Source organism: Lactuca sativa, chromosome 2 (assembly GCF_002870075.4).
Source record: "Lactuca sativa cultivar Salinas chromosome 2, Lsat_Salinas_v11, whole genome shotgun sequence".
NCBI lineage: Eukaryota > Viridiplantae > Streptophyta > Magnoliopsida > Asterales > Asteraceae > Lactuca > Lactuca sativa.
The window spans coordinates 180489192-180504815 of record NC_056624.2 but is presented as its reverse complement, the minus strand read 5'-3'; the positions used below and the strand labels follow the sequence as shown (position 1 = coordinate 180504815).

The 15624-nt window shown below is 36.8% G+C and overlaps 3 protein-coding genes across 3 annotated transcripts; 2 read left to right on the top strand and 1 right to left on the bottom strand.

Annotated features, from left to right (window-relative positions):
• Nucleotides 1-5280: 5280 nt before the first annotated feature.
• On the top strand, nt 5281-8771 carry LOC111876696 (wall-associated receptor kinase-like 14). Its single transcript, XM_023873268.3, has 3 exons — nt 5281-6581; nt 7287-7361; nt 7476-8771. The coding sequence occupies exons 1-3, from the start codon at nt 5837-5839 to the stop codon at nt 8699-8701; spliced, it is 2046 nt and encodes a 681-aa protein (XP_023729036.1). The 5' UTR covers nt 5281-5836; the 3' UTR covers nt 8702-8771.
• A 1192-nt stretch (nt 8772-9963) lies between these two features.
• On the top strand, nt 9964-11265 carry LOC111876697 (oxygen-evolving enhancer protein 1, chloroplastic). The gene is made up of 2 exons (XM_023873270.3): nt 9964-10311; nt 10404-11265. The coding sequence occupies exons 1-2, from the start codon at nt 10078-10080 to the stop codon at nt 11157-11159; spliced, it is 990 nt and encodes a 329-aa protein (XP_023729038.1). The 5' UTR covers nt 9964-10077; the 3' UTR covers nt 11160-11265.
• Nucleotides 10581-13614, bottom strand: LOC111876695 (pentatricopeptide repeat-containing protein At1g20230). The gene is made up of 2 exons (XM_023873267.3): nt 13445-13614; nt 10581-13330 (listed from the first exon to the last, which is right to left on the bottom strand). Exon 2 carries the CDS (start codon nt 13324-13326, stop codon nt 11266-11268), a length of 2061 nt encoding a protein of 686 aa, XP_023729035.1. The 5' UTR covers nt 13327-13330; nt 13445-13614; the 3' UTR covers nt 10581-11265.
• Nucleotides 13615-15624: the final 2010 nt, after the last annotated feature.

Genomic DNA, 15624 nt, shown 5'->3' with positions numbered 1-15624 from the left:
TACTAAACAGCCTCTGACTTCAAAAATATTTAAAAACTAAATCCGAAACTTACACTTTTAACCCTCAACTTTCAAAATTCTTCACAACTTAGTCCGAGACTTACATTTATTAATTTATTTAAATAAACGCGGCGTTACAAACCAAAATCAAGATCGGTTGATTGTTAGGAAAACCAATTTAAACAAGAGTTGAAGATCTCCTATTCCGTCGATATAAAGATAGTCGAGAATGAAATTTGTATGAATGAGTTATGAGTTTTATACGAACTTTAATAATCTAAGCTTGTTAAAAATATAGCTTTAAAAATAAATTGAGAAAAAGCCGACAGAGTTTAAATGAAAGTTGTAGATAATGTCGATAGCTATGCGTGGATATAAAGAAGGTCGAAAACGAAGCTCGTATGAAGAAGATGTGTTTTTTTGAAAAAACTGAAAATACGCGTGTGCATGGCATACGCCGATCGGAGGCACAATGCGCTCTGATAGGCTACCCAAATCTTGCCACGTGTCACGTTTTCACAGGGGCCACGTCACCCAGCTAACCGCATGTTCGGCATGCTCTGACCATGTGTGTGACGCACATGCTGGAATTTCGCCTATAAATAGCTTTCAAATCTACCATTCTTCCTCACATCATTTCTAAACTTCCTATCTAGTTCTTAGGCACGAAAATAGGTTTTTTCTTTGGGATTTCAGAGTATTTTAGTTTAGCGAAGCTCTGGAGCATTAGAGGGCTCGAGAATTAGAAGCTCTCGAGTCGGAGTTCTGCCAACATAAATCCTAGTTTTTGCTAGAAACCTCTGTAAGTGCAACACACTTACTAAGCTTTTAGGATAGCTTATTTTCATAATTATAATCATTATTGGGAACCTACAAATGCTAGATTCGTCGATAAATTTGTTCCGCACGGGGCCCGATGGTTTTCGGGCAAGGCCCATTGTATGTATGGTATGAGATATTTTGGGGAACTCACTAAGCTTTGTACTTACGGTTTTCAGATTATGTTTTAGGTACTTCCAGATCGAAGGGAAAGAGCTCGGGATGATCGCCTTGCACACACCAGGATTTTTCTGCTCAATGACTCTAATGTACTTTTGGGATGCTATTTGATTTACTATGAATACTTAATGGTTTTGACAAACATGTTTGATCGATTGTTTATTTTCTATAAAAACAAAATTTTTGGGTGTGGGATTTGGGGCGTTACACTCGCCCTATTGACTGACTGCTTGATTGTTTACTTTCTATAAAAACAAAAGCAGTACTGTCATAACCCCACTATACCATGTCGATATATGCATAACAAATAACAGATACTCATTAAACAAATAATCATATAACCAGTCATCAAAAAAACATGCACATATACAGATCACTACAACATAGCAACATCCTATATACCATAACATATAATCTAGAGGGTTGACATTAGTGTCTTTGACCCAAAAGTAGTGAGGAAAAACTCATCTTATAGTATGAAATGATAGCTGAACATATCACCACTTCGGATACTGACTCTACTTATCACCTATATGAAAACAGTAACCCAACTCAATTTACTACTCAAATTACCCATAATACCCCTGAGTCAAATTTGGTCAAAATCTGGTTAAAGTCAAAATTGAATCCACACTCGAAATTCCCACAGCCACTCATCACGTCGTGACCCTCTAGCGGTCACGTCGTGACCTAATAAGCCAAAATAGGCGAGGAACACCATCCTCACATCATGACACCCAAGTGCTCACATCGTGAGGACGCTCTGGATAGAAATGCTTAATACAACTCTTAACCCCTTTTTGGACAAGCAACTAAATCCTCCATAGTGTCTTATTTACTCCAGAACATCATAAAACCATGGCTTTTTGGACATGCATGTCCAATACATGTCCCAAACACTAACTAGGGCACAAAAGGAGGAAATGTTACCAAATCCCGTGCAAGAGTCATAAAACTCAACCATATTCCATATATTCCATATATAGCATCTATACTACTCAATGGACACTGAAATCCATAAAGTTGGCAACTTTATGGATTCCAACCACTACCTCATCTTGTATATGAAGGATAAATCATAAAAAATTTGGATCTAAGCTCATGGCCTCATAAAGTAATGAACTTGAAACTCACAAAAGGTCTAGAAGGTGTGAAAATGATTGATTATGAGGATTAAATTCAAAAATGATGGACTAGATGCCCCTCCTCTTCTTCTTCTTGACTAGAATCACCACAAGTAAGCTCAAGATCAAATATGGATTCTAGGGTTTCAAAGGGGAGTGCAAGGATGTGATGGGGTTGAGGGTGGGCTAACCTTAGCCCTCACTTCCTTTAAATACAGAATAAGACCCCTAAAATTAGGGTTTCCTCTCAGACCGGCCTCATGTCGTGAGCCATAAGTGCTCACGCCGTGAGCCCAAAGGTGATGTGCGCTTCCATTATTCTCCTCACGGCGTGACAAGCATCCTTCACGTCATGATCCGAGTTAAATTACCTAAATTTTAAACTTGATAAAATGTTTACATGAACCGAGTGTTACATATACAACTCAAAGGAAGAGTCGTATATATACATGACAAATAAGGGTTCAATCTTCTAAATTAGTTATTTAAATCTCGAAATTAATGACATAATCAATGGTTACCAAAATTGACAAGATGTGTCAATCTTACTATAATCACCCACTAGAATTCAATTTTTCCATAAAAAAAACTAACTCAAATTTATGAAGACAGGGGATATGCTCCTTAAACCCCGCTAGGATCGTGCGAAGGGGCGCAACCCCCACCATGAAGTCGTATCGACTTATAACTCGATCTTACATATGCATGCACTCCACATTTACCAAACATATAATATATAGCATAAACAATAAGCCCATTAGCTTATATGTCAGTTCCAATTACACAAATGTCAGGTGACACTAAAATCACCAACAATATATACACATACATACATACATACATATAATTACTATTGGTTTATTTTTGTTTTATTATCGTTTCATTTCTAATTAGCATTTAATAATTTGAACAACTTAACTAATTTTTATATCATAACTTTCAATATACAAAGTTTGGTATATTAGAATATACCGTTAACATCGTTTAAGTTTTATCAATCTTCAAATATAACTTTCTATTGCAATTGAACATAAACAAACGACACATATTCAACAATTTTTTTGTCCTAGAATGTCATTTTTTACTTTATTATAAAATAACTCCTAGGCATACATTCTCAATAAAAGATACTAATTTTATGATCTTCACATAATATTGTTGGTGATATTTATATCACTAATATTATTTAAGTGTAACATGATTAATTTGATGATCAATGTCATTTTGATAATTATTCATAAAATTAGGATGGTGCGGAGTACACATTTGTTTAATTTTGTCTTTGTTGAAAGTATATTGCTATTTAGGGGAAAACCCTTGAACTGGCAGGGGTCTGGGGGTAGCGCCACTAGGAGTGGGGTCCAAGGATGACAGCCCCTGGCGGGGTCCAAGGGGTAGAGCCCCTGGTTAGGGTCGAACTGCCAGGTCAGCGCGATTTTTTTTTATGTGTTATGTTGCTATATAAAAAAGGCCTCATAAATCCAGTTTTTTGGAATAAACTCAATTTTGTGATCCTGGTTTTGGAATAAACTTGATTTTGTGATCCTGGTTCTAGACCCGTTTTTAAGTTGATTTATGACAGATTATGTAACAGGAAGTTACATTACTGTAACCACCATATGAAAGTTTTAAGACACGAAGTTAGTTGGTTTCTTGTTATATAATCAATTTTGAAGTCATTTTGGGTACAAATTTTCATAACATCTACATTCTCTCTTCTTGCAAAGAGTGAGTTTTATTTGATTAGAGATTTTCGAGTATACTCTCCAAATGCTTTAATATGAAAGCATTTCACAACTCTTATTGATCCAAACAATTCTATACCCCGATTTTTAACAAATATTAATATAGCATATCCGACATTTTTTTACGATCGGATATATTAGACAAAATATCGTATCTTCAAAAATTAATTAAACTATTGTTTAGTGATTTCGTTCACAAAGACGTTTTTATAAAAGTCTATGATAACAATATAAAAAGAGACATAAAAAATAGATAAATCTTAAATTTTAACATTTATATCTTGGGCAGCACGAGAAGATTCGCCAAGTAATTATATACACCAAGAGTTTCAACAATAATTGAAGGGTTTTTTTTTTTTTTTTTTTTTTTTTTTTTTTTTTTTTTTATCACTATTCATTTAGTTACCCCCTGTCATCCGTATGTTTAATCTTAGGTGGATTCAAAGAATCTATTATAATAAATGAAGATAATTTTGTCATATGTCAATTTTTAATGAGTTTTGACACTTGTCATTTTATGATATTTTTTCAATAAATAATATCCACATGTCATATTATGGTCAAGGTTCTAAAAGGCGTGAGGCGTGGCGTGGCGGCAAGGCCAAGCCTCAAGCTTAATGAGTTATGACGAAAGTTAATAAAAAAACACAATACTTATATGTCCGATTAGAAAAGGTATAAAAAATAGCAAAAAAATGTGTCTCAAACGAAAAAACACGCGCCATAACACGCCATGGCATGCCATATCACACCTTGCCACGCGCCACGCCTAACAGCAACGTTATGAAGCTTTTCGTAACGGCGACGCCACGCCTCACGCCATGACACGGCTTTTAGAACACTAATTATGTTTTTTTTTTTTCAAATTTTAAAATTAAAAAGCACATAATACTTATTTATATATATATATATATATATATATATATATATATATATATATATATATATATATATATATATATATATAAAGTATCAAATGTAATAAATATTATACTAAATTGCAATTAATATTTTTTTTATTTTTTATTTTAACATTTTATTTTAAAAAAATATTTATTATTTACATTTTAATATATATATATATATATATATATATATATATATATATATATATATATATATATATATATATATATAATCAACCTGTATAATACATATATTTTACACCACATGCTCAATAAATAAACTCATAATTCAACTTTGTATGGTCAATGTAGCTTCTTACTGCAGTTCCAAAAAAAAAAATCTATATTTATAGCTTCTTACAAATGGAAACAATATGATATTAAGATTTAAAATTATCGTAACATATTATTTCTAATATTCAAATCTTTTGACCGATGAAAAAATATCTATTGAAAGAGCCATATAAGATCTTTGATGTTTTAATATTTTATATAACTGTATTCTTCATTCTCTGATTATTAATAATAATATTATAAAAGATCTTGAATTTAGATTTTATTTTGTATTTTGTTACTTCAACTGGATTAAAATGGTAACCCGAAAAGATCGTCATCGTCGCACGATTCAGCTTGCCAACGTTCAGAGATGTCCTTTATTCTATCGCGGCCTCCTTCCGTCTCTCACAAACGCCTCCGCCGGAGAAGAGCAAAAACTAAAAGGATAACCGGATCTGCTTCTAGTTTCTAAGCCCCCTCAACTTTTATTAGTCAATTCGAAGAGCATTGAATCTCGTCAATGGCGTCATATTTTGAATTTTAGAAATATCTCATCAAGAGTAAATCAATCAGCTAAGTTACTTGCATATTTAAATTCAAAATCCAAGATTCAAGCTCTCAGTATTTCACCGAAATCATTTATTGAATAAAGCAGGAAATTCTCATCAACATCAACTGCACCCCATTAATTTCTTCCAATAAATGGTCCATTACTGGCCCCGTTTTGAGCTTTCCCTTCGTTATGCTTAATACTTGTAGGACTTTTCAATTTCAATAATATTGAAACATGATTCTTCACCTTCTCCTTTTCTCTGTGATTCTGGTAATCGCATCATCATCATCATCAGCAGCATCTGTCGGAGCAAATTGCAATCGCGTTTGTAAAGGAAGTAGTCGCGATATCCCAGTTCGTTTCCCATTCGGCTTCTCCGACGGTTGTGAAGTCCCTCTTACTTGTGCAGATACCGGAGAACTTCGTATTGGCAACTACACGGTTCTGAATCTAACCAGAGATCATATACTGATTAATTTGCCGGCTAAATGCGATCGCCGGTTTGAAGAAATCCGACTACTCAGAAACCAAAATTATGCCCTCACAAAGCGAAATGAGTTGCTGTTGGGAAACTGTAGCGTGGGCTTGAATAAATGCGCGGTCTCAATGAGTTACTATAACTCATCAAGTTGTAGATTACCTAATAGCAGCTTAAATTGCTACTCAGATGATGACCTTGGTCGCGTAGAGTTTATGGCAAATGAGTTTATGGATTTGACTAAATTAGATATGGCCGGTTGTCGGGTTCTGTACTCGGCGATTACCGTTGTTTTGGACGGAAACAGTACGCAGAGGTCGTCGTTGTCGATGGGGTTTCAGTCGGCGGAGTTGGGGTGGTGGGTGCACGGGGATTGCCATTGCCATCACCAAGCGGTCTGTGAGAACATATCAATTTATAATGCGATGGCGGGGTACCGATGCCACTGCAATAAGGGATACGACGGAGATGGATTCGTCAACGGCGATGGTTGCAGGAGAGGTTAGTTCCCTCTTCACCCAATTTATATACCTGTATAATCACTGATTAGTCGTTATTCCTTGTTAATTCAATTGCACCATACCTCTGTTCATTTTGTCCCAAGCACACCAACAATGGTGAAACAAGAACATTAGTCTACCATTTTTGAATGAGGATGAATTAATTATGTGTAATTAGAGTAGACCATACGCAACTGAATTTAATTTTCTTGTCCAGCCATCTGTTTTTTTGTTGGATGTGGGGGATGATGATCTAATTGCCTTGACTTTAGGCAATACCCAAATATGTGGATCTTGATAGTTTTATTTTAACTAACTATCTTCTTCATGGACCATAGAACTCCAACCACACACTAGTATAGACCAAAAAGCATCCAATTGGTAGGTGCTATTTGTTTTGATCATTTAACATTTCCATTTTTTGGGTTTCATTTATATCTTATGAAGATGTGATCCATGCTCCCAAATAAGAGATTGAGTTATTATAACTTCAAAAAAGGCAAATACATTATATTTTCTCTGTGTAGAGAAGTTGATAATGACATGTAAAGGTATGAAGACTACAACTAAAAAGCCACTAAGTTTGAATGTATAGTCAATATTGGACCATCTTTTTTTTTTTCTTAATTAGGGAAAATTTTCATCTCCGTAGGTTTATAATGAATATATTAAATAAATCAGACTGAAAAATGCTTTCTTGCAACAGTCTCAAATTGCAATGCTTCAAAATACATGTCTGGTGAATGTGGTGGAACCACAAGAGTAGTTGTTCTAATCGGAGGTAATTTCCTCTCAACCACTTTTAAATTCAATTGTTACTTAATGCCCAAAAAACTACATTGCCATTCTATTTTCTCACTCAAACATTACTTATTTGTTCCTTCAATTTTTTTAGGGATTGTTGTGGGAGCATCTTTAATGTCCATTATAGCACTTATTTGCTACTGCATTAGAAAGCGAGCTATTACAAGAAACCAAATGAGTACAAAGCGTCTCCTTTCAGAAGCCACAGGGAGCTTCAATGTACCATTTTACCCCTACAAAGAAATCCAAAAGGCAACAAACGGTTTCTCTGAGAAACAATGGTTAGGTATAGGAGCATATGGCACAGTTTATGCTGGAAAACTCAACAACAACGAATGGGTTGCCATTAAAAAGATCCGACACATAGAAAATTATGGAATTGACCAAGTCATGAATGAAATCAAGCTTCTATCTTCTGTAAGCCACCCGAATCTTGTTCGCCTTTTAGGGTTTTGCATCGAAAAAGGCGAACAGATATTAGTTTATGAATTCATGCCAAATGGGACACTTTGTCAACATTTACAAAAGGAAAGAGGAAATGGTCTTCCATGGAGGAGAAGGTTGACCATTGTGACTGAAACTGCTCACGCGATTGCTTATCTTCATTCTTCCATGAACCCTCCGATTTATCACAGAGATATCAAATCCAGCAACATACTTTTGGATTACAAATTCAGCTCAAAAGTTGCGGATTTTGGTCTTTCTAGAGTTGGGATCATGGATGAGTCACACATTTCAACTGCACCTCAAGGGACACCTGGCTATGTGGACCCACAGTATCATCAAAACTATCATCTTTCTGATAAGAGTGATGTGTATAGCTTTGGGGTTGTTCTTGTGGAGATAATCACCGCTTTGAAGGTGGTTGACTTGTCAAGGCGGAGCACCGAAGTCAACCTGGCGGCTCTAGCTGTAAACAAGATCGGTCAAGGGCGTGTGGACGAGATTATCGATCCGTTTTTGGATCCGAATAGGGACGCGTGGACGCTTTCGTCAATTCACAAGGTTGCTGAGCTGGCGTTTCGGTGTTTAGCTTTTCATGGAGACATGAGACCTTCAATGACAGAAGTTGCAGATGAGTTGGAGATGATTAGAATGAGTGGTGATGATGATGTCAGCATGACACCATTATCAGTCACCTCTTCTTCTTCGGTGGCGGGCGTAGGAAGCCGGAAAGTAGTGGTCCCACAGATGATATTGAATCGTTTGACTAAGTCAAAGGAGAAAGATACGTCACCGGTGTCTGTGCGGGACCCGTGGTTAAGTGAACAGAGCTCACCCTCGACTAATAGTTTGTTAGGCAACATTGTACAGTGAACTCTAATAAATTGTGTCATTTCTTGTTTTTTTCAATCGTGATCATGTATAAGAGTTAAGAGTTAAGACACATCACACATTGAACATAGAATTGGATCTTAGGGTGCCTATTCGGGGTTCCATGAGTCTATGTTGACTTAAAACAATGAACAATGAGGATCGTTATTTTCAATAGGAGGCCTCGTGTATGAATGCATAGATGATACCAAAGTTCCTATGAGTGTATAAATTGAGGAAGAGATGAGAGTAGGCAGAAAGAGTGTGTGAGACAATGTGTTACAGGGTAGAATGCAACACGTGTGGAAAGTATGGGTGGGGTGGTTGTGGGGAGCATTTGAAGATTTTGTATGGGAGTATAGAGGAAGGTAAGCGTTGTATGTGTCGTTCATGGCCTGGGGTGGTTGTTGCTTCATCTGAGAAGGCGTCTACTTCCACCACAACCACCACCACCACCACTGCTGCTGCTACTACATCTACTACAGGTAATACATGGTGATGTTGTCTTCTACGTAGGCCTGGATCTTGGTAGACTTTCATATTGATTGGTTTCCCTCCCTATTTGACAGGAGGATAGGAGGGTATTCTATTCGTGTTGGTGGTTTATATATATTTATCTGTTTATTTTTGGAGCTTATTTTATCAGCTAAACAGAAAATGAAAATATAGGTTTTATTTACTTGATTATTACAACTTCACAAACCTTTATTTACAATAACTGTTTTCTATCAAGCAATGCGGTCTGTTATGGAGGAAAAAAAGTAACCATGAAAACAAACACGGTCTTTAATTTCTCAAAGATCAATGTCATTCCCAGCGAATCCCACAAAAATATATTCAGTACCCTCCCTGTCCAACAATGTTCTACCACATATCCATGCAATCTCTCCATTTCCCTAACACAAAAATCAACTATTTAAATTTTCATTCCATAAATACATATAAAAAAGGAACACTTTGTATCCAAATTAATTCCATCAACTTGATTATAATAATTTTTCTAACCAAGACCAAAGACAAAAATATTGAATAAAAAGATTTACAGCATGATTAAAAAAAAAAAAATTAAGTAAAAACCTGGTTGCTGCATAAGGAAAACATTATGAATTAAAATTAAATATGTTGCAAAGGAATTTCCATGTCCTACGAACCACATGGCAATGCACAACACCATAGAAAGTAGCTCAGAGCATCCAATGGAACACCACCTTATCCTATCTGTTTATCTTCCTCCAATCAACTCAAGTATTTCCCATGCACCACACAAATCCCTTTCCTACTTCAACCCAACTCCCTGCAAGTAGTCACTACAATCACAGTTCACAACAGACTGATCCAACAGACACAGGAGGGGAATTGGGGTTCGCAAACTTACAACAATGGCAGCCTCATTACAAGCAGCTGCAACATTCATGCAGCCAACCAAAGTCGGCGTCTCAAGCCGCTTACAGCTCAAGTCTTCTCAGAGCATCTGCAAGGCCTTCGGCGTCGAGTCATCGGGAGCCAAACTCACCTGTTCCCTTCAATCCGATCTCAAAGACTTCGCTCACAAATGCACCGACGCTGCTAAAATCGCCGGCTTCGCTCTCGCAACTTCCGCCCTCGTCGTTTCAGTAGGTTTTTATTCTCCATCTTATCATCATCATCATCCAAATTCTACCTACTCCTCTACTTACAATATTATTGTAATCGTTAATTATAACAGGGAGCAAGCGCCGAAGGAAGCCCTAAAAGGCTAACATTCGATGAAATCCAAAGTAAGACCTACATGGAAGTCAAAGGAACAGGCACCGCTAACCAGTGCCCAACCATTGAAGGCGGAGTCGACGGCTTCGCCGTCAAACCAGGCAATTACAACGCCAAGAAATTTTGCTTAGAGCCGACGTCGTTCACTGTCAAAGCCGAGGGCGTTAGCAAGAACTCCACACCGGAGTTCCAAAAAACCAAACTCATGACCCGATTGACCTACACCCTCGATGAAATCGAGGGACCTCTCGAAGTATCCTCCGATGGCACCATCAAATTCGAAGAGAAAGACGGAATCGACTATGCTGCCGTCACTGTTCAGCTTCCTGGAGGTGAGCGTGTGCCATTCCTGTTCACGATCAAACAACTTGTCGCCTCCGGTAAACCGGAAAGCTTCGGTGGGGAATTTCTAGTCCCGTCGTACAGAGGGTCTTCGTTTCTCGACCCAAAGGGAAGAGGTGGTTCCACCGGGTATGACAACGCCGTTGCTTTACCGGCGGGTGGGAGAGGAGATGAAGAGGAGCTTTCCAAAGAAAATGTAAAGAATGTTGCAGCGTCAACAGGGAAGATCACTTTGAGTGTCACCTCAACCAAACCTGACACCGGTGAAGTGATCGGAGTGTTTGAGAGCATTCAGCCCTCCGATACTGATTTGGGTGCAAAAGTCCCTAAAGATGTTAAAATTCAAGGTGTTTGGTATGCTCAGTTGGAGTGATATTAACTCAATGTATTTGTTTTTATTTGTTTTCTTGATTCTGATTTTGTGCTCAATGTATATTATCAAGAATTCTTATAATAATGTTATCATATTTGATTATTAATCACCAAAAATCATTACATGAACAAAACCCATCTCTAAAATGATGAAACCTCAAAGAATCTCTCACAACTATTCTCACCCCAACAATTTTGGCCATAAACTTTATAGCATTATGACAATCCCCACAAATTCTCAAATTCTTGAACACTGTAATCTCCGATTCCCCTTTCAAATTCATAATCCCAAACGCAACAGCAAGTTTCTCACTATGATTACACAATGTGTCCTCTTTCTCCTCCCCATCAAGATCTTGAAGAACAAACTCTGTGTCAGGTAAGTATCCAGCTTGCCTCATTTTATCACCCATATCACTCAAGAACTTATAAATATCATCACTATGTTCATTCCTCTTGTCTCCAACCACAAAAGTATGCACCTTGTTCTTAACTTGTACCCAACTACAACCTGGTTCTTTCTTCATTCCTTTATCCCTCATTACTTTCCTAGTTTCTGAAGCTTCTCCCCATAGTTTAGCATTCACAAGAATGTTAGATAACGAAACATAATTCCCGGGGTTGTTTGGTTCAATCTCAAATAGCTTTTTTGCTACAATTCGTGCCAAATCAACGTTTTTATACACTCTACATCCACCAAGTAAAGCTCCCCAAGCAGAAGGAGTTGCTTTTATTGACATATTTTGTATGAATTTATACGCCTCTTCTAACCTACCTGCACGACTTAAAATATCTACAACACATGAATGGTGTTCAGCATCTGGTTCAATCAAATGAACTTTACTCATTGAGTTGAAAACAGAAAGACCCTCATCTACTAACTTTGAGTGGCTACAACCAGAAAGAACACCTGTGAAAGTAATCGCATTCGGTTTCACACCGGATTTTAGCATTTGAGTAAAGAGAGTTAATGCTTCTTCTCCATTTCCATGCATTGAGTTTGCTATAATCATTGTGTTCCAAGCAATCGTGTCTCTTGTATTCATCATCTCAAATGCTTTTTGAGAGAATTTAAGTTTGCCACATTTAGCATACATGAAGATAAGAGCTGTTAAGGCAGTTGTGTCATTCAAGAAACAGTGCCTAAAGATGTAGCCATGAATCTCCTTACCTCCCCTCAAGCTTTCTGAATTTGTACATGCGGTCAACACAGAAGTCAATGTAATCTGATTGGGTTTGAATCCTGATTCTTGCATTTCTGAAAGTAAGTTTAATGCTTCTTGTGTTTGTCCAGATTGAAAGCATCCAGAGAGAATGGAATTCCATGATGCGTAATTTAACTTGGAATGATTTTCTTTCATCTTTTTGAACATGGATACTGCTTTTTCGGGTTCTCCATTCTCAAAATATGCTGATATCATTACATTATGAGACACAATATCTTTGTTAACCATTTGATTGAATATCATTTCAGCCTCTTTGATGCATAAGCAAGTGGCATACATATCTATAAGTGCACTACTCACAAACACATTTGCTCCCATTCCAGTTTTCACCACAAATCCGTGTATTACTCTACCTAAATCCAAACACTTCAACTTAGAACAAGCAGGAAGGATTGAAGAAAGTGAAACCGAGTTGGGTTTTACTCCATCTAACCCCATCTCTCTAAAGGCTTGAAGGCCCTTTCTGGGATACCCACAACTAACATAACAAGAACAGATCGATGTCCAAGAAATTACATCTCTAACATGTAAATCGTTAAAAGCTGTTTTGGCACCTTCAAGATGCTTGCATTTTGCAAACATGTCTATCATTGCATTCCCTAACAAAAGATCGTGATGAAACCCAAACATGACAGCATCTTTGTGAGCTCTCTGAGCTTGAATAAGATCTCCGGATGTGGTACAAGCCTTGACAACTGACAGAAGTACAAATCTATCGGGTTGGAATCCGATGTCCCTCAACCGGGTGTAAAGATTAATAGCTTCTTTTTGGAGATCATGTCGTGTGTAAGCTGATATTAACGTCGTCCATGAATGCAAATCTGGGCTGGTAATTTTATCAAACAGCTGGCGGGCACGTCGTAGATCACCGGAATCACAGTAATTTTTGATGAGTTTGAGACTAAGATGGGGCGGGAGGTTGATTGGCAGCTTCGGCAACATTTGACTAGTCAAAATGCATACAAGTTTAAGACCAACAATTATAAGGCAGTTAGGATTTGCTGAAACACTGTGTTGACAGGGAAAGATAATAACGTAGAATGGTATGAAAGCTACTCACTCGCAACCTGCTGCCTCAAATCCAGTTGTTATGACTTGTGAGAATCCCGAAATCAACCGACATGCCTGGGCAAAACTAACTGAAGCTCTTAAAGAACTTATTGTCTCATCAAAATTAGTTTGTTTCGGAGTAATAATCCACGGGTGTTCTCAAGAAAGATACATATATGATACTGTTAGGGGTGTCAAAATAAACCCGAACCCGATTAACCCGATCCGACCCTAACTCGAATAAGATAATTAGGGTCGGGTTCAACAGGGTTAGAATTCCAAGTTGGGTTATTCGGGTTAACCCGACAAACCCGATTTTTTTGTAAAAATCAACCCTAAACCCGACCCTAACTACAAATCAGGTTTGAATCAACCATAAACCCGACCCTACATAAACCCGACAAACCCGATTTGTAGTTAGGGTCGGGTTTATGGTTGATTCAAACCTGATTTGTAGTTAGGGTCGGGTTTAGGGTTGATTTTTACAAAAAAATCGGGTTTCGGGTCAACCCGAATAACCCTGTTAGGAATTCACAACCATTACATATTCCACTGCTCTTTACTTGAACATACAAAAAGGCTACAAATCCTTTGAAATTGTAAATTTTTGTGACTCTAGAAGCATACAAGGGTCAAATAACTCCCATTTGTGAAGTTGAAGTCCAAAAAGATATAAAACCTCCACATCTCAAAATTATTGGAACGGTTGAGAAAGTAAAGATTTTATTTTGATAGTTATTTCTACTTTAAACTAACTATAAACATGAATAAACTACATGGTGTTGATCGCTAACTAGAGATTAAAGTTCATCTATTTAATATTTATAATGGAAGAACTCTTTTAGTTATTGTGGTTTGCATGCTTTCTCGTATGTTGTAATAACCATGAGGTCCATGATCTTTTATTTTTAATTTGTTTCAATTTGTATGCATTCTTGATGTTAAGAAAAGAGTAAAAAAATGGTTTAGTTTATATCAGATTGCACTCTTGAAAAAACCATATATATTATGTTTAAATTAAGTGTTTAGTGTATTAACCCGACTAACCTGACCCTATTAACCCGAAACCCGATTAATCCGAACCCGACCAACCCATACCTTAATAGGGTTGGGTACCGGGTTAAATTATTTTTTGTGAAAACCCGACTAACCCGATCCGTTTAACCCGAAACTCGATCGGGTTGACCCAATTAATAGCCCTAGATACTGTATATTGGAACCGAACAAATGGGAATCCCATTATCCCACCTTGTAAACTTTTTTTTTAAACAATTTTTTTAGGGCTAATCTCAACGAATTCAATTATTTTAAAAATCACTTAAATTTTTTTTATTTTTCTTTTATTATTATTATTATTATTATTATTATTATTATTATTATTATTATTTTTAGGTTTTTTTAAGGAAATGAACGGTGATCACCATTGGTGAATCAACACCCACCCATTCTTCCTCCAATCCCTTGGTCCCCAAGATTGTCAGCTAACTCGATGACCCCTCTTATAAATTAAAACTTACCTTAAGTCAGTTTTTTCCACCCACTTTGTTACCCTAATTGAAACCTTTGTTGTATAAGCCAAGTATGATCTTTTTTGCTACTACAAATCAAGAAGATGGCTTCAGAACAAAGCTTATCGTATGGTGGTTTCAGAGAATCGGAAATAGACATACCAACTTATTACTAGCTCCATGCCATGGAAACACAAGTGAAACTTGAGGAAATGAGAGATGACAGATGAAATAATGGTTGAAATCATTTTGTTGAAAAAGATTGTTACCGTGATGACTGCGATTGGAGTTGCAGTGGTGTCAACGATTGGGGTATGTGGTTACTTTGATGTCATTAATTGGGGTTTTCGGTGGGTGTAGTTATGTAGGTAAATGGATGACGATTTTAGTGTTTTTTGGGCTTTTGATGGGTGTAGTTTGTTTTTGTCTAATTTCGCCATATGTATAGTATAAAAGGTGTATTAGGGTATGTTTGTTGTTGGTTGTTTGGATCGGTTGTCACTTTTGGCGATTTTAGGGTTTTTAGAACCATTTTTTTTTTTTTTGGGGGGGGGGGGGTGGTTAGACGATAACCTCATTTCTAATGTATGTATGGCCACTTGGATTAATGAAATAAAATCTAGTTATTATTTACTAATGTTTTCTTATGATATCAACTTGGTATATACAACTTTGTTCATTT

What these genes read in the sequence shown, in the direction of transcription:
- LOC111876695 (XM_023873267.3), bottom strand. Translation starts at nt 13,326, where the DNA reads ATGTTGCCGAAGCTGCCAATCAACCTCCCGCCCCATCTTAGTCTCAAA.
- LOC111876697 (XM_023873270.3), top strand. Translation starts at nt 10,078, where the DNA reads ATGGCAGCCTCATTACAAGCAGCTGCAACATTCATGCAGCCAACCAAA. An exon ending in CTTCCGCCCTCGTCGTTTCA is followed by an intron (nt 10,312 to 10,403) that starts GTAGGTTTTTAT and finishes TAATTATAACAG; the next exon opens with GGAGCAAGCGCCGAAGGAAG.
- LOC111876696 (XM_023873268.3), top strand. Translation starts at nt 5,837, where the DNA reads ATGATTCTTCACCTTCTCCTTTTCTCTGTGATTCTGGTAATCGCATCA. An exon ending in CGGCGATGGTTGCAGGAGAG is followed by an intron (nt 6,582 to 7,286) that starts GTTAGTTCCCTC and finishes TTCTTGCAACAG; the next exon opens with TCTCAAATTGCAATGCTTCA. An exon ending in AGTAGTTGTTCTAATCGGAG is followed by an intron (nt 7,362 to 7,475) that starts GTAATTTCCTCT and finishes CAATTTTTTTAG; the next exon opens with GGATTGTTGTGGGAGCATCT.